Below are 13106 nucleotides of genomic sequence, written 5' to 3'. Positions count from 1 at the left end.
CGACCGCCTCCCAGCCGACCCGCGATCCCCCTGGCGACCCCCACGACCCCCCCACCCCCCTTCCCCGTACCTTTGGTAGTTGGGCCAGAAGGGAGCCCAAACCCTCCTGGCCACGGCGACCCCCTAACCCCACCCCGCACTACATTACGGGCAGGAGGGATCCCAGGCCCTCCTGCCCTCGACGCAAACCCCCCTCCCCCCCAAGAACCTCCGACCGCCCCCCAGCCGACCCGCGATCCCCCTGGCGACCCCCACGACCCCCCCACCCCCCTTCCCCGTACCTTTAGTAGTTGGCCGGACAGACGGGAGCCAAACCCGCCTGTCCGGCAGGCAGCCAACGAAGGAATGAGGCCGGATTGGCCCATCCATCCTAAAGCTCCGCCTACTGGTGGGGCCTAAGGCGCGTGGGCCAATCAGAATAGGCCCTGGAGCCTTAGGTCCCACCTGGGGGCGCGGCCTGAGGCACATGGGCCCAACCCGACCATGTGGGGGGGTCGTGGGGGTCGCCAGGGGGATCGCGGGTCGGCTGGGGGGCGGTCGGAGGTTCTTGGGGGGGAGGGGGGTTTGCGTCGAGGGCAGGAGGGCCTGGGATCCCTCCTGCCCGTAATGTAGTGCGGGGTGGGGTTAGGGGGTCGCCGTGGCCAGGAGGATTTGGGCTCCCTCCTGGCCCGATATTGTTGGGGAGTCGGCGGTCCTTCGGGGGGGGGGGGGGGGGAGGGTCGGGCGTCGGGGGGGGGGCATCAGGCTTTCAGGATGGGGACAGACCTTCAAGGGGGGACAGTGCACGGAAGTCAGGGGGGGTGAACGGAGAGTCGGGACAGCGCACGGAAAGTCAGGGCGGGCGAAAGGAGCGTCGGGCAGCATGCGCGGTATACCCGTGAGCGCGGTATATCAAAGTTTTTGTGCAAATCATCGTGATTTCTGCGCGCTATATTCGTGTGCGCGTTTTATACGGGTGCGTGTTATTTGCGTGAAAATACGGTAATTTTCCATCTACATTAATTAAAGATATCGGCCTATAGTTTGATACCGAAGTAGGATCTCTGTTTGGCTTAGGTAAAACAATAGTTAAAGATTCTGCCATAGTACCTGTAATACAACCTTTATTTAGTTGATATTGATATAAATTTAATAAATGAGGGAGTAACGCATTTTGAAATGTTTTATAAAATTCTACTGTAAAACCATCCCCACCTGGTTCTTCTAACAAAAGCTGTACCTGTAGATAAAAATTTTCAAGGCTGTCTATCCTAACCCAGTAATTTTACCAACCTGTTAAGAGCATTACACATTTCTATCGTAACCAAGACTGATAGAGCCATTGTCATTGGATATGGGGATTCAAAGACCTCGCACTCCACACCGGAAAAGTCTGGATTATCTTCTTTACACTGTAGGAAATGGCTCTACAATGAAAAACAAATATCTGGTAATGTATTTTTGAGTGTTTTTCTTTCCAAATAATGTCAACAGCATTAAGCAGCATATAACAAAGCCGAAAAGCCAGTTTCAATGAAAAAGTTGAAGATGTTTTCCTTATCAATACCACAACTATTGCTTTTTATATGAAAAAAAGGTTCCATGCAGATCTAACAGGGCCCACTTTTCAAGATATGCTTGCATTTGTACCTCCTGCCCCTCTAAAAAATGTTTTCTTCTGAAAATCTAGTATGTAAATATCAAACAAAAATTTGTTTCTGAGGATGGGATACAGTGTGATCTCATAAGTCTACTTTTCTTTATTTGGAAAGAAAAAAAAATTATATTTGGAAATTTGCCAGATCACACCTGAAAACTTTCAAACAATAGCTTAAAAAGTAAGTGTAATGATTCATAGCTATTTATAAGCTATGTTGCTTGAAAACTAGAAGATTAACATACAGTGTCAGTATCAGATTGTACATTTCTATATTAAATAAAATAAAACAGTTCAGTACCAGCTGGTAATAGGTAACTCTTGGACCATCCTCTGCAGCAATGAACCACCAGGCAGCAGCACCCACTGTAGCAGCTCCAACATAACCTGAAAAAGTAACTCTAAATTAATTCTACTGTAGAAGACAGTTAAAGATCTTTTTTACCTTTGCCTGTCCATTGTCGATACACATTTTGCTACATTTTCAGCAATCTGTACCATGTGGATAGAAGATTACTTGCAAGGGGCAGTTTCAACAGCAGGGCATCTAGAGGGCCATATCCTAATGCTTCACCCCACTTAGCCCGAAGAAAACTATAATGGTGTTGAATTTGAAGATATGCCCAGAACTGAGAGGTAGAGATTCACCAAGCATCCTTAATCTGCTTAAACACCAGGAAAGAAGTACCCCGCCCTTCTAAAAGCTGACACAGAAACTTACAACCCCTCTTCGCTCAGTCCTGAAGACAGGAGCGTCAATCCCAGGAAGAAATCTCTGTCTCCCACCATGGAGAGGAACAGAGAGACCTCTGGTGATTTACATTGCCTTCTCCACTACCTCCAACCATTTCGAAGGAATAATAGAAAGTGGATTTTCTGGAGAAGGTCTGGTACCTGACTTCTCACATAAATCCGATTCATAAGAGAGTAGGGCGCGCTCCACCTATCATCCAGCAGGCAGGAATTTTGGCTGCCCACAGCCTCAACAATAATCCTCATCAATGCAGCTATATTTTAAAGGCGAATATCTGGTAGGTTCATTCACCCCCTGGCAGCGGTCCACAGAGAGTTTACAATAACTAATTCGAGGCTTTTTACCTCTCCAGATGAAAGTGGTTGTAATAGCCCAAACCACCCATTCATCTTTTTGGAGCAGCTACAAAGGCATAACCTGCAAAGGGTACAGCAGTTTTAGGAAGCATCACCATCTTCACTAGGGCTATCCTACCTCACAATTTTAAAGGAAGGTCATTCCATTTTGCACAGAGAGTCTGGATGTTATCAATGTGGTCTACAATATTAGCTTTGTACATAGCTTGTAAGTTGGGACTGAGATAAATGCCCAGATACCGCATGGGTTTTCTTACCAGTGGGATGGTCAGTTGAGCATGCCAGGGTTCTGGTCTTCCAGACCCTAAGGGGAGAAGCTCCAATTTAGCATAGTCCAGACATCATGCCAAAGTCCCGGACTCAATTCAATGCCACTTCCAGGTGGATAGGCGCCTGGTCTAAATAAAGCAGGATGTAATCTGCAAATACAGTGGTGCCTCGCATAACGGACGCCTCGCACAGCGAACGCTGCGCACAACGAACTTTATGTCTTGATTCGTACAACGAACTTCGTTTCACACAACGAAGTCGCCCGAGCTGCATCCTTCCGCGCAGGCACTGCGCTTAACTGCCCTCTTTCCGCCTGGCTCCCTCTTGCCCCCCCGACTCCCCGACACGATCGGGGCAAGAGGGAGCCCAAGCCCTCTTGCCCCCCCGACTCCCCGACACGATCGGGGCAAGAGGGAGCCCAAGCCCTCTTGCCCCCCCGACTCCCCGACACGATCGGGGCAAGAGGGAGCCCAAGCCCTCTTGCCCCCCCGACTCCCCGACACGATCGGGGCAAGAGGGAGCCCAAGCCCTCTTGCCCCCCCGACTCCCCGACACGATCGGGCCAGGAGGGAGCCCAAGTCCTCCTGGCCACGGCGACCCCCTAACCCCACCCTGCACTACATTACGGGCAGGAGGGATCCCAGGCCCTCCTGCCCTCGACGCAAACCCCCCCTCCCCCCAACGACCGCCCCCCCCAAGAACCTCCGACCGCCCCCCAGCCGACCCGCGACCCCCCTGGCCGACCCCCACGACACCCCCAACCCCCTTCCCCGTACCTTTCTGTAGTTGGCCGGACAGACGGGAGCCAAACCCGCCTGTCCGGCAGGCAGCCAACGACGGAATGAGGCCGGATTGGCCCATCCGTCCCAAAGCTCCGCCTACTGGTGGGGCCTAAGGCGCCTGGGCCAATCAGAATAGGCCCGGGAGCCTTAGGTCCCTCCTGGGGGCAGGGCCTGAGGCACATGGTCGGGTTGGGCCCATGTGCCTCAGGCCCCGCCCCCAGGAGGGACCTAAGGCTCCCGGGCCTATTCTGATTGGCCCAGGCGCCTTAGGCCCCACCAGTAGGCGGAGCTTTGGGACGGATGGGCCAATCCGGCCTCATTCCGTCGTTGGCTGCCTGCCGGACAGGCGGGTTTGGCTCCCGTCTGTCCGGCCAACTACAGAAAGGTACGGGGAAGGGGGTTGGGGGTGTCGTGGGGGTCGGCCAGGGGGGTCGCGGGTCGGCTGGGGGGCGGTCGTTGGGGGGAGGGGGGGTTTGCGTCGAGGGCAGGAGGGCCTGGGATCCCTCCTGCCCGTAATGTAGTGCAGGGTGGGGTTAGGGGGTCGCCGTGGCCAGGAGGACTTGGGCTCCCTCCTGGCCCGATCGTGTCGGGGAGTCGGGGGGGCAAGAGGGCTTGGGCTCCCTCTTGCCCCGATCGTGTCGGGGAGTCGGGGGGGCAAGAGGGCTTGGGCTCCCTCTTGCCCCGATCGTGTCGGGGAGTCGGGGGGGCAAGAGGGCTTGGGCTCCCTCTTGCCCCGATCGTGTCGGGGAGTCGGGGGGCAAGAGGGCTTGGGCTCCCTCTTGCCCCGATCGTGTCGGGGAGTCGGGGGGGGGGGCAAGAGGGCTTGGGCTCCCTCTTGCCCCGATCGTGTCGGGGAGTCGGGGGGGCAAGAGGGCTTGGGCTCCCTCTTGCCCCGATCGTGTCGGGGAGTCGGGGGGGCAAGAGGGCTTGGGCTCCCTCTTGCCCCGATCGTGTCGGGGAGTCGGGGGGGCAAGAGGGCTTGGGCTCCCTCTTGCCCCGATCGTGTCGGGGAGTCGGGGGGGCAAGAGGGCTTGGGCTCCCTCTTGCCCCGATCGTGTCGGGGAGTCGGGGGGGCAAGAGGGCTTGAGCTCCCTCTTGCCCCGATCGTGTCGGGGGTGCCAGGGACCACACGGAGTCACCCACCGTACCACCCGATTCGGGTAAGCGCAGGTATCGGTGGGTGGCTTATTTGCGGGGGGGTGCCTTATTTTACATTTTTTTCTAAAAAGGGGGGGCTGTCTTATTTGATGGCCCTGCCTTATCATCGGGGAAACACGGTAGAAAAAAAAAAAAAATGAACAGTTAAGTCCCAGTTTTTGCCGCTGAGACTCTGCCCTCTCTCACTGTAAAATTAGACTCTACTTAGTCTGTCTTTAAATTTAAAAAATGTGTGTTGTTTTAAAAAACAATTATGTTTTTAGATGTATCTAAATAAAAATAATAACCAAAAATTTATCTTTTTTTATGTCATCTTAGCATATTTTATGCTGCAGAACGAATTATTTTTTTTTACATGTATTCTTATGGGAAAACGCGTTTCACATAACGAACGTTTCGCATAACAAACTTGCTCCTGGAACCAATTAAGTTCGTTGTGTGAGGCACCACTGTAAATTAATTCTGTTTTCCTAAGCTCCAATTCGAATACCTGTGCGTTGTGGTTCTTGTCATATCTTAGTGGCTAAGGGTTCAATAGCTAGTAGAAAAAGAAGCAGGGATAAAGGGCATCCTTGCCGGGTTCCCCGCGCCAGTGGAAACCCCCCTGTCAATTTCCCGTGGATTAAGAGTTTTGCCCGAGTATGATATAAGCTCTGCACCCAAAATAAAAATTGCCCCCCATACCATACTTTTGGAGAACCCAGAACAGGTATTGCCATGATACTATCAAACGACTTCTCCATATCAAGACCCACAATAACTGCTTGGCCTCCCTTGCCCCTGTGTTCATGAATGGCCAATAAGGTTCTTATTCAGAGGCATATTGTCCAGGAACATGGTCAGCATGTATAAGAGCAGGTAGGAAAGCATTCAAGTGCACTGCCAAAATGGCTAGCAGTTTTGACAATCCTGATTCAACAAAGAAATTAGTGGCATGACCCCAACCTGAGCCAGGTCCTTCCCAGGCTTGGGCAGTAATACAATAGGTTATATGCCGTTAAGCCATTGAAAGCTGCATATAGCGGGCCCGGGATTAGATCCGATAGGATTTTGTAGTATTTTGGGCCATAACCATCTGGACCAGGTGCTTTTGTTACTTTTAATCTTTTTATTCCCAAGATTACCTGTGCTCGAGATATTGGAGCATTAAGGTGGGTAAGTTGGTCTTCCTGAAGTTTAGGTAGTATGACATCCCTGAAAAGGGTATTTTTAACCCCCTCAAGGGGTCTAGTACTATAAAGCTCCTGGTAATATTGGACACATTAAAGCATGATGTTACTCTCTTTGGTGTAAGTGGTGCCCTTCGGATCTTTTGAGAGAACTACGTTTTATGTTTATTAAAATCTTTATATACCGCATACACAGCCAAAAAAGATCAAAGTGGTTTACAATATAACTCAATCAAATTTATAAAAAGAACTTCATTTAAATAGGAAAGAAAAAGAAAAAAATTAACATTTCTATTACATAATACTCTATTACAACCAAATTAGCAAATAAAACTAAAAAATTAATACAAATTAAAAATTATAAAATATATATATATATATAATTAGCCTTCTAAGCTCCCCAATCCTGTTCTTATCAGTCACATTCAGAGAAGAAATATGAGTTCTGTGCAGAGTTTGAAGCTCCCTAGAGAGTTGTAGGAGAGTGGCCTTTTATTTTTTATTTTTTCCTGCAATGACATGGCCAAGAAGCACTGCATTGGAAGTATTCCAAAACACAAGAGGGTCAAATTCCTGCATGGCATTATTGTGGCAGTAACCTAGCCATTGTTCTCGTAAAAAGTTATAAAATTCCAGGTATTTGTAAAGATAGCTACCACCACACTTTCCGTCAGCTCCGAAACTACCACCCAGGGAGAGAACCACAAGGGAATGGTCTGAAAGTGTGGCCTCCATAATCTGGACATCCGCCACCATAGAGATCAAAGATTTTGCAAGTAGCAGACACACCATGGGGATTAGAGTAGAACATATAAGAATGGTCGGAGGGATGAAAAGTCCGCCATCTGTCTACTGCATCTAGTTGCACCATAAAGATGTGCTGAGAGTTGAGTCGGTTCAGCGAATGGCCACCAAGTTGGTCTCGGGGCTCAAGGATCTCTCGTACGAAGAAAGGCTGAACAAATTGTGACTATACTCTCTCGAAGAACGTAGAGAGAGGGAAGACATGATTGAGACGTTTAAGTATATCACTGGTTGCATCGAGGTAGAAGATGATATTTTCTTTCTTAGTGGACCCTTGGCCACAAGGGGGCATCCGCTGAAAATAAAGGGCGGGAAGTTTCATGGCGACACCAGGAAGTACTTCTTCACCGAAAGAGTGGTTGACAATTGGAATGAGCTTCCGGTACAGGTGATTGAGGCCAGCAGCGTGCCAGATTTTAAGAACAGATGGGATGCTCATGTCGGATCTCTAAGAGGGGATGGATCATCAAAGTGTGATCTCTCAAAGGGTAGATAGGGGGGTGAGTCAATAGAGTGGGCAGACTTGATGGGCCTTGGCCCTTTTCTGCCGTCACTTTCTATGTTTCATAAGAAAATTAAACGCCTTTATGGTAATAGTCTTTGGGACTATGCTTGGCCAGATTGCAATCCATGGCTGGGTTAGCCGTGATACTGAAATTCCCCCCTCCCCCAATGCGCTTATGGTCGGGGTATAATACTATTTTAGAGATCAAGGTGGAGAAAAATCTATGGTTATAGATATTAGGAGCATAAGCATTGCACAGCAATAATTTTTGTCCCCACAAATCCCCCAGCATCATAATATATCATCCCTCAGTGTCAGTCAGAATTTTGTGATTAATAAATGGCTGTTTATGGATTAATATAGCTACCACTCTCTTCCAATTATTGTAAGTAGAGGAGCCCACCTCTCCCACCCAGTCGTGTTTCAATTTGCCATGCTCTAAAGTACTAAGGTGAGTCTCTTGGAGGAATGCAATATCCACTTTTTCTTTTTGGAACCAATGTATAATCTTTTTCCATTTAACTGGAGAATGGATACCATTCAAGTTCAAGGTAACTACCTTATGCTTAACCATAATCCAGCTGAAAGATAATAAAAAACAGTAATAGCTTCATTTTGGACTGATTCAGAAGGACCCCCCCAGCCAGGCCTCTCCAATCAATTCTCTATGGAACCTAAGTACTAATAAAGATCATTAATGGTACCCTATTGCCTACAAAATCCCTTCCCTTCCATCACCCCCCTACTCTTGCATGCTCCATGCATACCTCACACTCCATACATATCACCAGACATTTTTATAACAGCAAAGTTGCTCAGCAATGTTACTGATTTTTTGTGAAGCCTATGTGCTGTGATTAGAACATAAGATGCATCAATGGTAAAAAAGTGTTTATTGAAAGGTTGCCCTGTGAATAATAATTCTATGAGCACATAAAGATATATTCTATGACCACATTCAGATATAGTGTGATGCATATGCATAGGCTGTGAAAGTTGTTCATATCTTTGGGGACAAAGATATTACTTCTTCCTCTTTGATATTTGCTTCATTCAGTAATTCCACTTTTGGTTTTGGTCTATAAGGCAGCAGACTAAATTTTCCCCATAATATATCCAGAGATAGACATACTTGGCAAAGAGTGACTTAAAGATCTTTTGAATGTCCACTGGTAGCTTCTTGACATATGCCCCTTTTCCTAAGTAAATAAATCAAACATAATGGCCACTCCCTGTAGTCTAAATGCTCCAGATAAGCTCAAAACGTGAATTCTACTCACATCCAATGGCTAAATAGCGGAAGAAGAGCCATCCACTGATAAGGGGTTCTTTGGGATTGCGGGGTGGTTTGTTCATGATATCCAGATCAGGCGGATTAAAACCCAGAGCAGTGGCAGGAAGGCCATCGGTCACAAGATTCACCCAAAGAAGCTGAACAGGAATCAAAGCCTCAGGGAAACCAAGAGCAGCAGTCAAGAAAATACTAAAAAGAAAACATAAACATGAGATTAATGTTACCCTTCTACAGAGGCCTCAACTTCTACACTAACTCTTGTGATGAAAGCTATAAGAACAGAAATAAGACCTTTCAAAATTCATACATGTAGAAATGTTCTTGACAAAAGTTAACCTGGCCCAAGTTTTACTATAAAATTAGTACTATAAATGCTTATATATTATGTGCCCCAGATATCAAGTATACAATAATGTGACACTTTAGCAAGTGGCCTGCAGAGGAGACAATAAACTGGGGAGGGGGGGGGGGCAGAGAAGCAGGAAAGCCAGTTTCCAGAAATGAGTGTTTCAAAAATATTCATCTTTACAGACCTAGCTATAATATACTGTATTTTGAAAATTGTTTACTCTGTCTATCCAAGGAGTCAATACAAAAAGAGATTAGGTTCTTACTTATCTTTTCTATTAGATAGATGTGTCATGCTGGACAGTAGGGTATTCTCCCCATGCCCACGAGCCATGCAGAAGGAATCCAGTCTTCAACTCCTCCTCCTTCTCCAGAGGGCTCTGCTGTCCCCTTCAGTTTGTACCAAAGCAAGCGATAGCCCTATATAGGAACACATAAGGAGTAAGGGGAGATTCCCCGAACAAAAAATCGGTTATGCTCTGAAAGTATTACAAAGATGTTAAACATTTTAATTGAACAATCAAAGCATCAAAATAATCATACCAATCAGAAACATTTATGGAGCTCAAACATTCCCCCAATTTGTTAAAGAAATATTATGCTTCATAATGTCTAACATCAAAATCTCAGTTTTGACTCGAACTTCCTGATTGAGACAGTAGGCAGGTAGAGTAAATACTGGCAGGGCAGGGTTCCAGAATGATACACCTATCTACTATCTAGTGCAATAAGTGTTTCATTCTGGACAGTAGGGAGTAACAAAAATAGTCCCAAAAATCTAGGGCAGGACCTCTGCACCTGCTCGTAACACTGAGGACCCAAAGATGGTGTCCTTCCCTGCTGCCACGTCCACTCTACAGAACTTGGAGAATGTTTTCAGAGTGGACCAGGTCGCTGCCCTACAAATCTCCCTGGGCGAAATCGCCCGAGCTTCAGCCCACAGAAAAAAAAAGCCTTGCTTCTCGTGGATTGTGCTTTAAAGGGGACTGGCGATTGCTTGCCACAGGCAATATATGCTGACAAGGTGGCCATCTGTATCCATCTAAAAATGGTATCCTTAGATGCTGATCTACCGCATCTAGCCTGACTGGTGTGTACAAATAGAAGGCCTGACAGTCATAACTCATTAATGACCTCTAGATAATGTAGGACTCCTCACATCCAGTTTCCTCAGAATCTGGTCCTTTTTTTGACCCTGAGGTCTGGAATGCTGGTAATCTTACCTCTTGATGGATATGAAACGCCAAAATGACCTTTGGCAATAGAGTTGGGACCATGCGTAAGGAAATTCTTGCCTCCTCAATCTTGAGGAAGGGCTCCCTGTACAACAGGGCCTGCAGCTCTAAGGCTTGTCTCGCTGACATAATGGCCACAAGGAAAATGGTCTTGATGGTAAGATTCAAAAAGACACCTCCTGAATAGGCTCATACAGAACCTGACTGAGGCCATGCAAAACCATGTTAAGGTTCCATGACAGAAACGGTTGTTTTACTGGTGGTCTGAGCCTTAGTGCCCTCTTTAGGAATAATCTGGCTTGTCTGGATGAGAAGCCAAGGGAGCTTTGCGCCCAAGTGCTCTGAAACACCGAGAGGCCTACCATTTGGACTCTGATTGACAACACTGCAAGGCCCTTGTTGAAACCTGCTTGGAGGAAAGCTAGCACCACTGCGATTGGAGCACTAAACAGCAACACCTTCTCTTTGTGTACCAGTGTTGAAATGTTTCCCATGCCTTAGCATCAGTAGAGACCATCGTAGGTTTCTTGGCCCTGAGGAGAGTAGCAATGACTGCTTTTGAGTATCCTTTGCACTCTAACACCACATGCTCATGAGCATGCCATAAGACCAAAGCAATCCAGATCTTCTATGACCACTGGGCCCCGAGACAGAATATTATGCTGTATCTGCAGTCTGAGACCTTTGTCATTGAAGATACACTAGGTTCACACACCATGGCATGTGTGGCCAATCTGGTGCTACATGAACTGCATTCCCTGGATGATTTGCTATTTTGTGAATTATATGCCCTATCATGGGTCCTGAAGGAAACATGTACAAGAGCTTGCTCTTTGGCCACAGCTGGACTAGGACATCCAGTCCTTTGCTTAAGGGCTTGGATCTTTGACTGAAGAAGTGGTCCTCCTCTTTGTTCCCCGCCATAACCATAAGATAGAAAGTTGGCTGATTTCATCAACAAATGATGGACTGAAACGCTGCTGCAAACAACATCCATCCTCCTTGGTCTAAGGTCGTCTACTGAGATAATCTGCCTGGACATTGTCTACTCCCACTACATGAGCCACAGAGATATCCTGTAGGTGTAATTCTGCCCAATGGAATATTAAGTGGGCTTCCAGGCTCAGCTGTGCACTCTTGGTACCTCTTTGGCAATTGACATATGCCACTGCTGTAACACTGTGCTTTAACGTGGAAAAATGCAAGGTCATGCATATAGGGAAAAAGAACCCGTTATTCAACTACAAATTGGGGGGGGGCATTGTTGGGAGATAGCAGACTAGAGAGAGACTTGGGTGTGCTGGTGGATGCATCACTGAAGCCATCTGCACAGTGCGCAGCGGCCTCAAAAAAAGTCAACAGGATGCTGGGCATCATAAAGAGGGGCATAACAACCAGGACGCGGGAAGTCATCATGCCATTGTATCGAGCGATGGTGCGTCCACATCTGGAATACTGCGTTCAGTATTGGTTGCCGCACCTCAAGAAAGACATGGCGGTACTTGAGAGAGTCCAAAGGAGAGCAACGAAACTGGTAAAAGGGCTGGAACACTGCCCATACGCTGAGAGGCTGGATAGGCTGGGGCTCTTCTCTCTGGAAAAAAGGAGGCTCAGGGGAGATATGATAGAGACCTTCAAGATCATGAGGGGCATAGAGAGGGTGGATAGGGACAGATTCTTCAGACTGAAGGGGACAACAAGTACGAGGGGGCATTTGGAGAAACTGAAGGGAGATAGGTTCAAAACAAATGCAAGGAAGTTTTTTTTCACCCAAAGGGTCGTGGACACTTGGAATGCGCTACCGGAGGAAGTGATCAGGCAGAGTACGGTACAAGGATGCAAACAGGGATTGGATGGATTCCTGAGGGATAAAGGGATCGTGGGATACTGAGAGAGGTGCTGGGATGTAACACAAGTATAGAAAGCTAACCAGGTAATAAGTATAGAAAGCCAACCAGGTCGTGCATGGGCAAGACCAGAGGGTGAGGACTTTGATGGGAAGATAGGACTTAAATGAGAAACCAAGGTGGAAAGGGGCCCCTTCTGGTGATTCAGACAGGTCGTGACCTGTTTAGGCCGCCGCGGGAGCGGACTGCTGGGCAGGATGGACCTATGGTCTGACCCGGCGGAGGCACTGCTTATGTTCTTAAGACTTATACCACCTGTCCTTTCAGACTCTTCATCTTCTGTAATGCCATTCAAATGGCTTGAAGTTCCAGTCTGTTGCAGAATCACTTTCTCTGAGAGGCTGACCACTGCCCTGGACTGGGCATCTGTTGCAATGGCCTCCTCATCCAAACAAGCTGGCACCCATTGTGAGAATTACCCACAAAATTATTCTAAGGGGCAGCGGGATTCCTGAGTCCACGGGAGAGTCATTTCAAGGGAGCTCATTCATGGGGGACTACTGAGACAGTAAAGCATTCTGAAAAAGATGTTCAAGAGCCTTCGCCCAAGAGTTCACCTCTGTAGTGGCTGTCATGGAGATGGAGCTGGCTTGGCCATCATGACCTTTATCTGAATGCAAAGCTTTTGTCTGTGTGCTTCTGGAAGATTGACCCAGCCTTCTGCCATGTTGAAGAGTACTTCAGGGACTGGGATAGAACCAGTTGGCTCTTTTGAAAATTCACTACTCAAATAGACTGTGCAAAACTTGGACCAATTGAGCCACTGTTGGTTCTCCTTCTGAAAATGACAAAACTCAGATCAGCCAGTCGTTCAGATATGGATGCACTTGCAATCCTGCTCTACGGAGATGTGCTGCTGCCACCACTATCACCTTGGTGAATGGGTAG

At 47.8% G+C, this 13106-nt stretch overlaps 1 protein-coding gene across 2 annotated transcripts in view; it reads right to left on the bottom strand.

The window, feature by feature from the left end:
• Positions 1 to 13106, bottom strand: part of ATP2A2 (ATPase sarcoplasmic/endoplasmic reticulum Ca2+ transporting 2) — a 189595-nt gene that overhangs the window by 44663 nt on the left and 131826 nt on the right. For both annotated transcript variants that reach the window (XM_033955387.1, XM_033955386.1), the window contains exons 16-18: positions 8715 to 8917; positions 1938 to 2023; positions 1273 to 1406 (exon numbers count right to left, since the gene is read on the bottom strand). In XM_033955387.1, coding sequence (XP_033811278.1) covers positions 1273 to 1406; positions 1938 to 2023; positions 8715 to 8917 — 423 coding nt within the window. The remainder of the gene's footprint in view (positions 1 to 1272; positions 1407 to 1937; positions 2024 to 8714; positions 8918 to 13106) is intronic.

Source organism: Geotrypetes seraphini, chromosome 8 (genome assembly GCF_902459505.1).
Source record: "Geotrypetes seraphini chromosome 8, aGeoSer1.1, whole genome shotgun sequence".
NCBI lineage: Eukaryota > Metazoa > Chordata > Amphibia > Gymnophiona > Dermophiidae > Geotrypetes > Geotrypetes seraphini.
The sequence above is the reverse complement of the archived record's forward strand: the minus strand, read 5'-3'. Positions and strand labels throughout refer to the sequence as shown.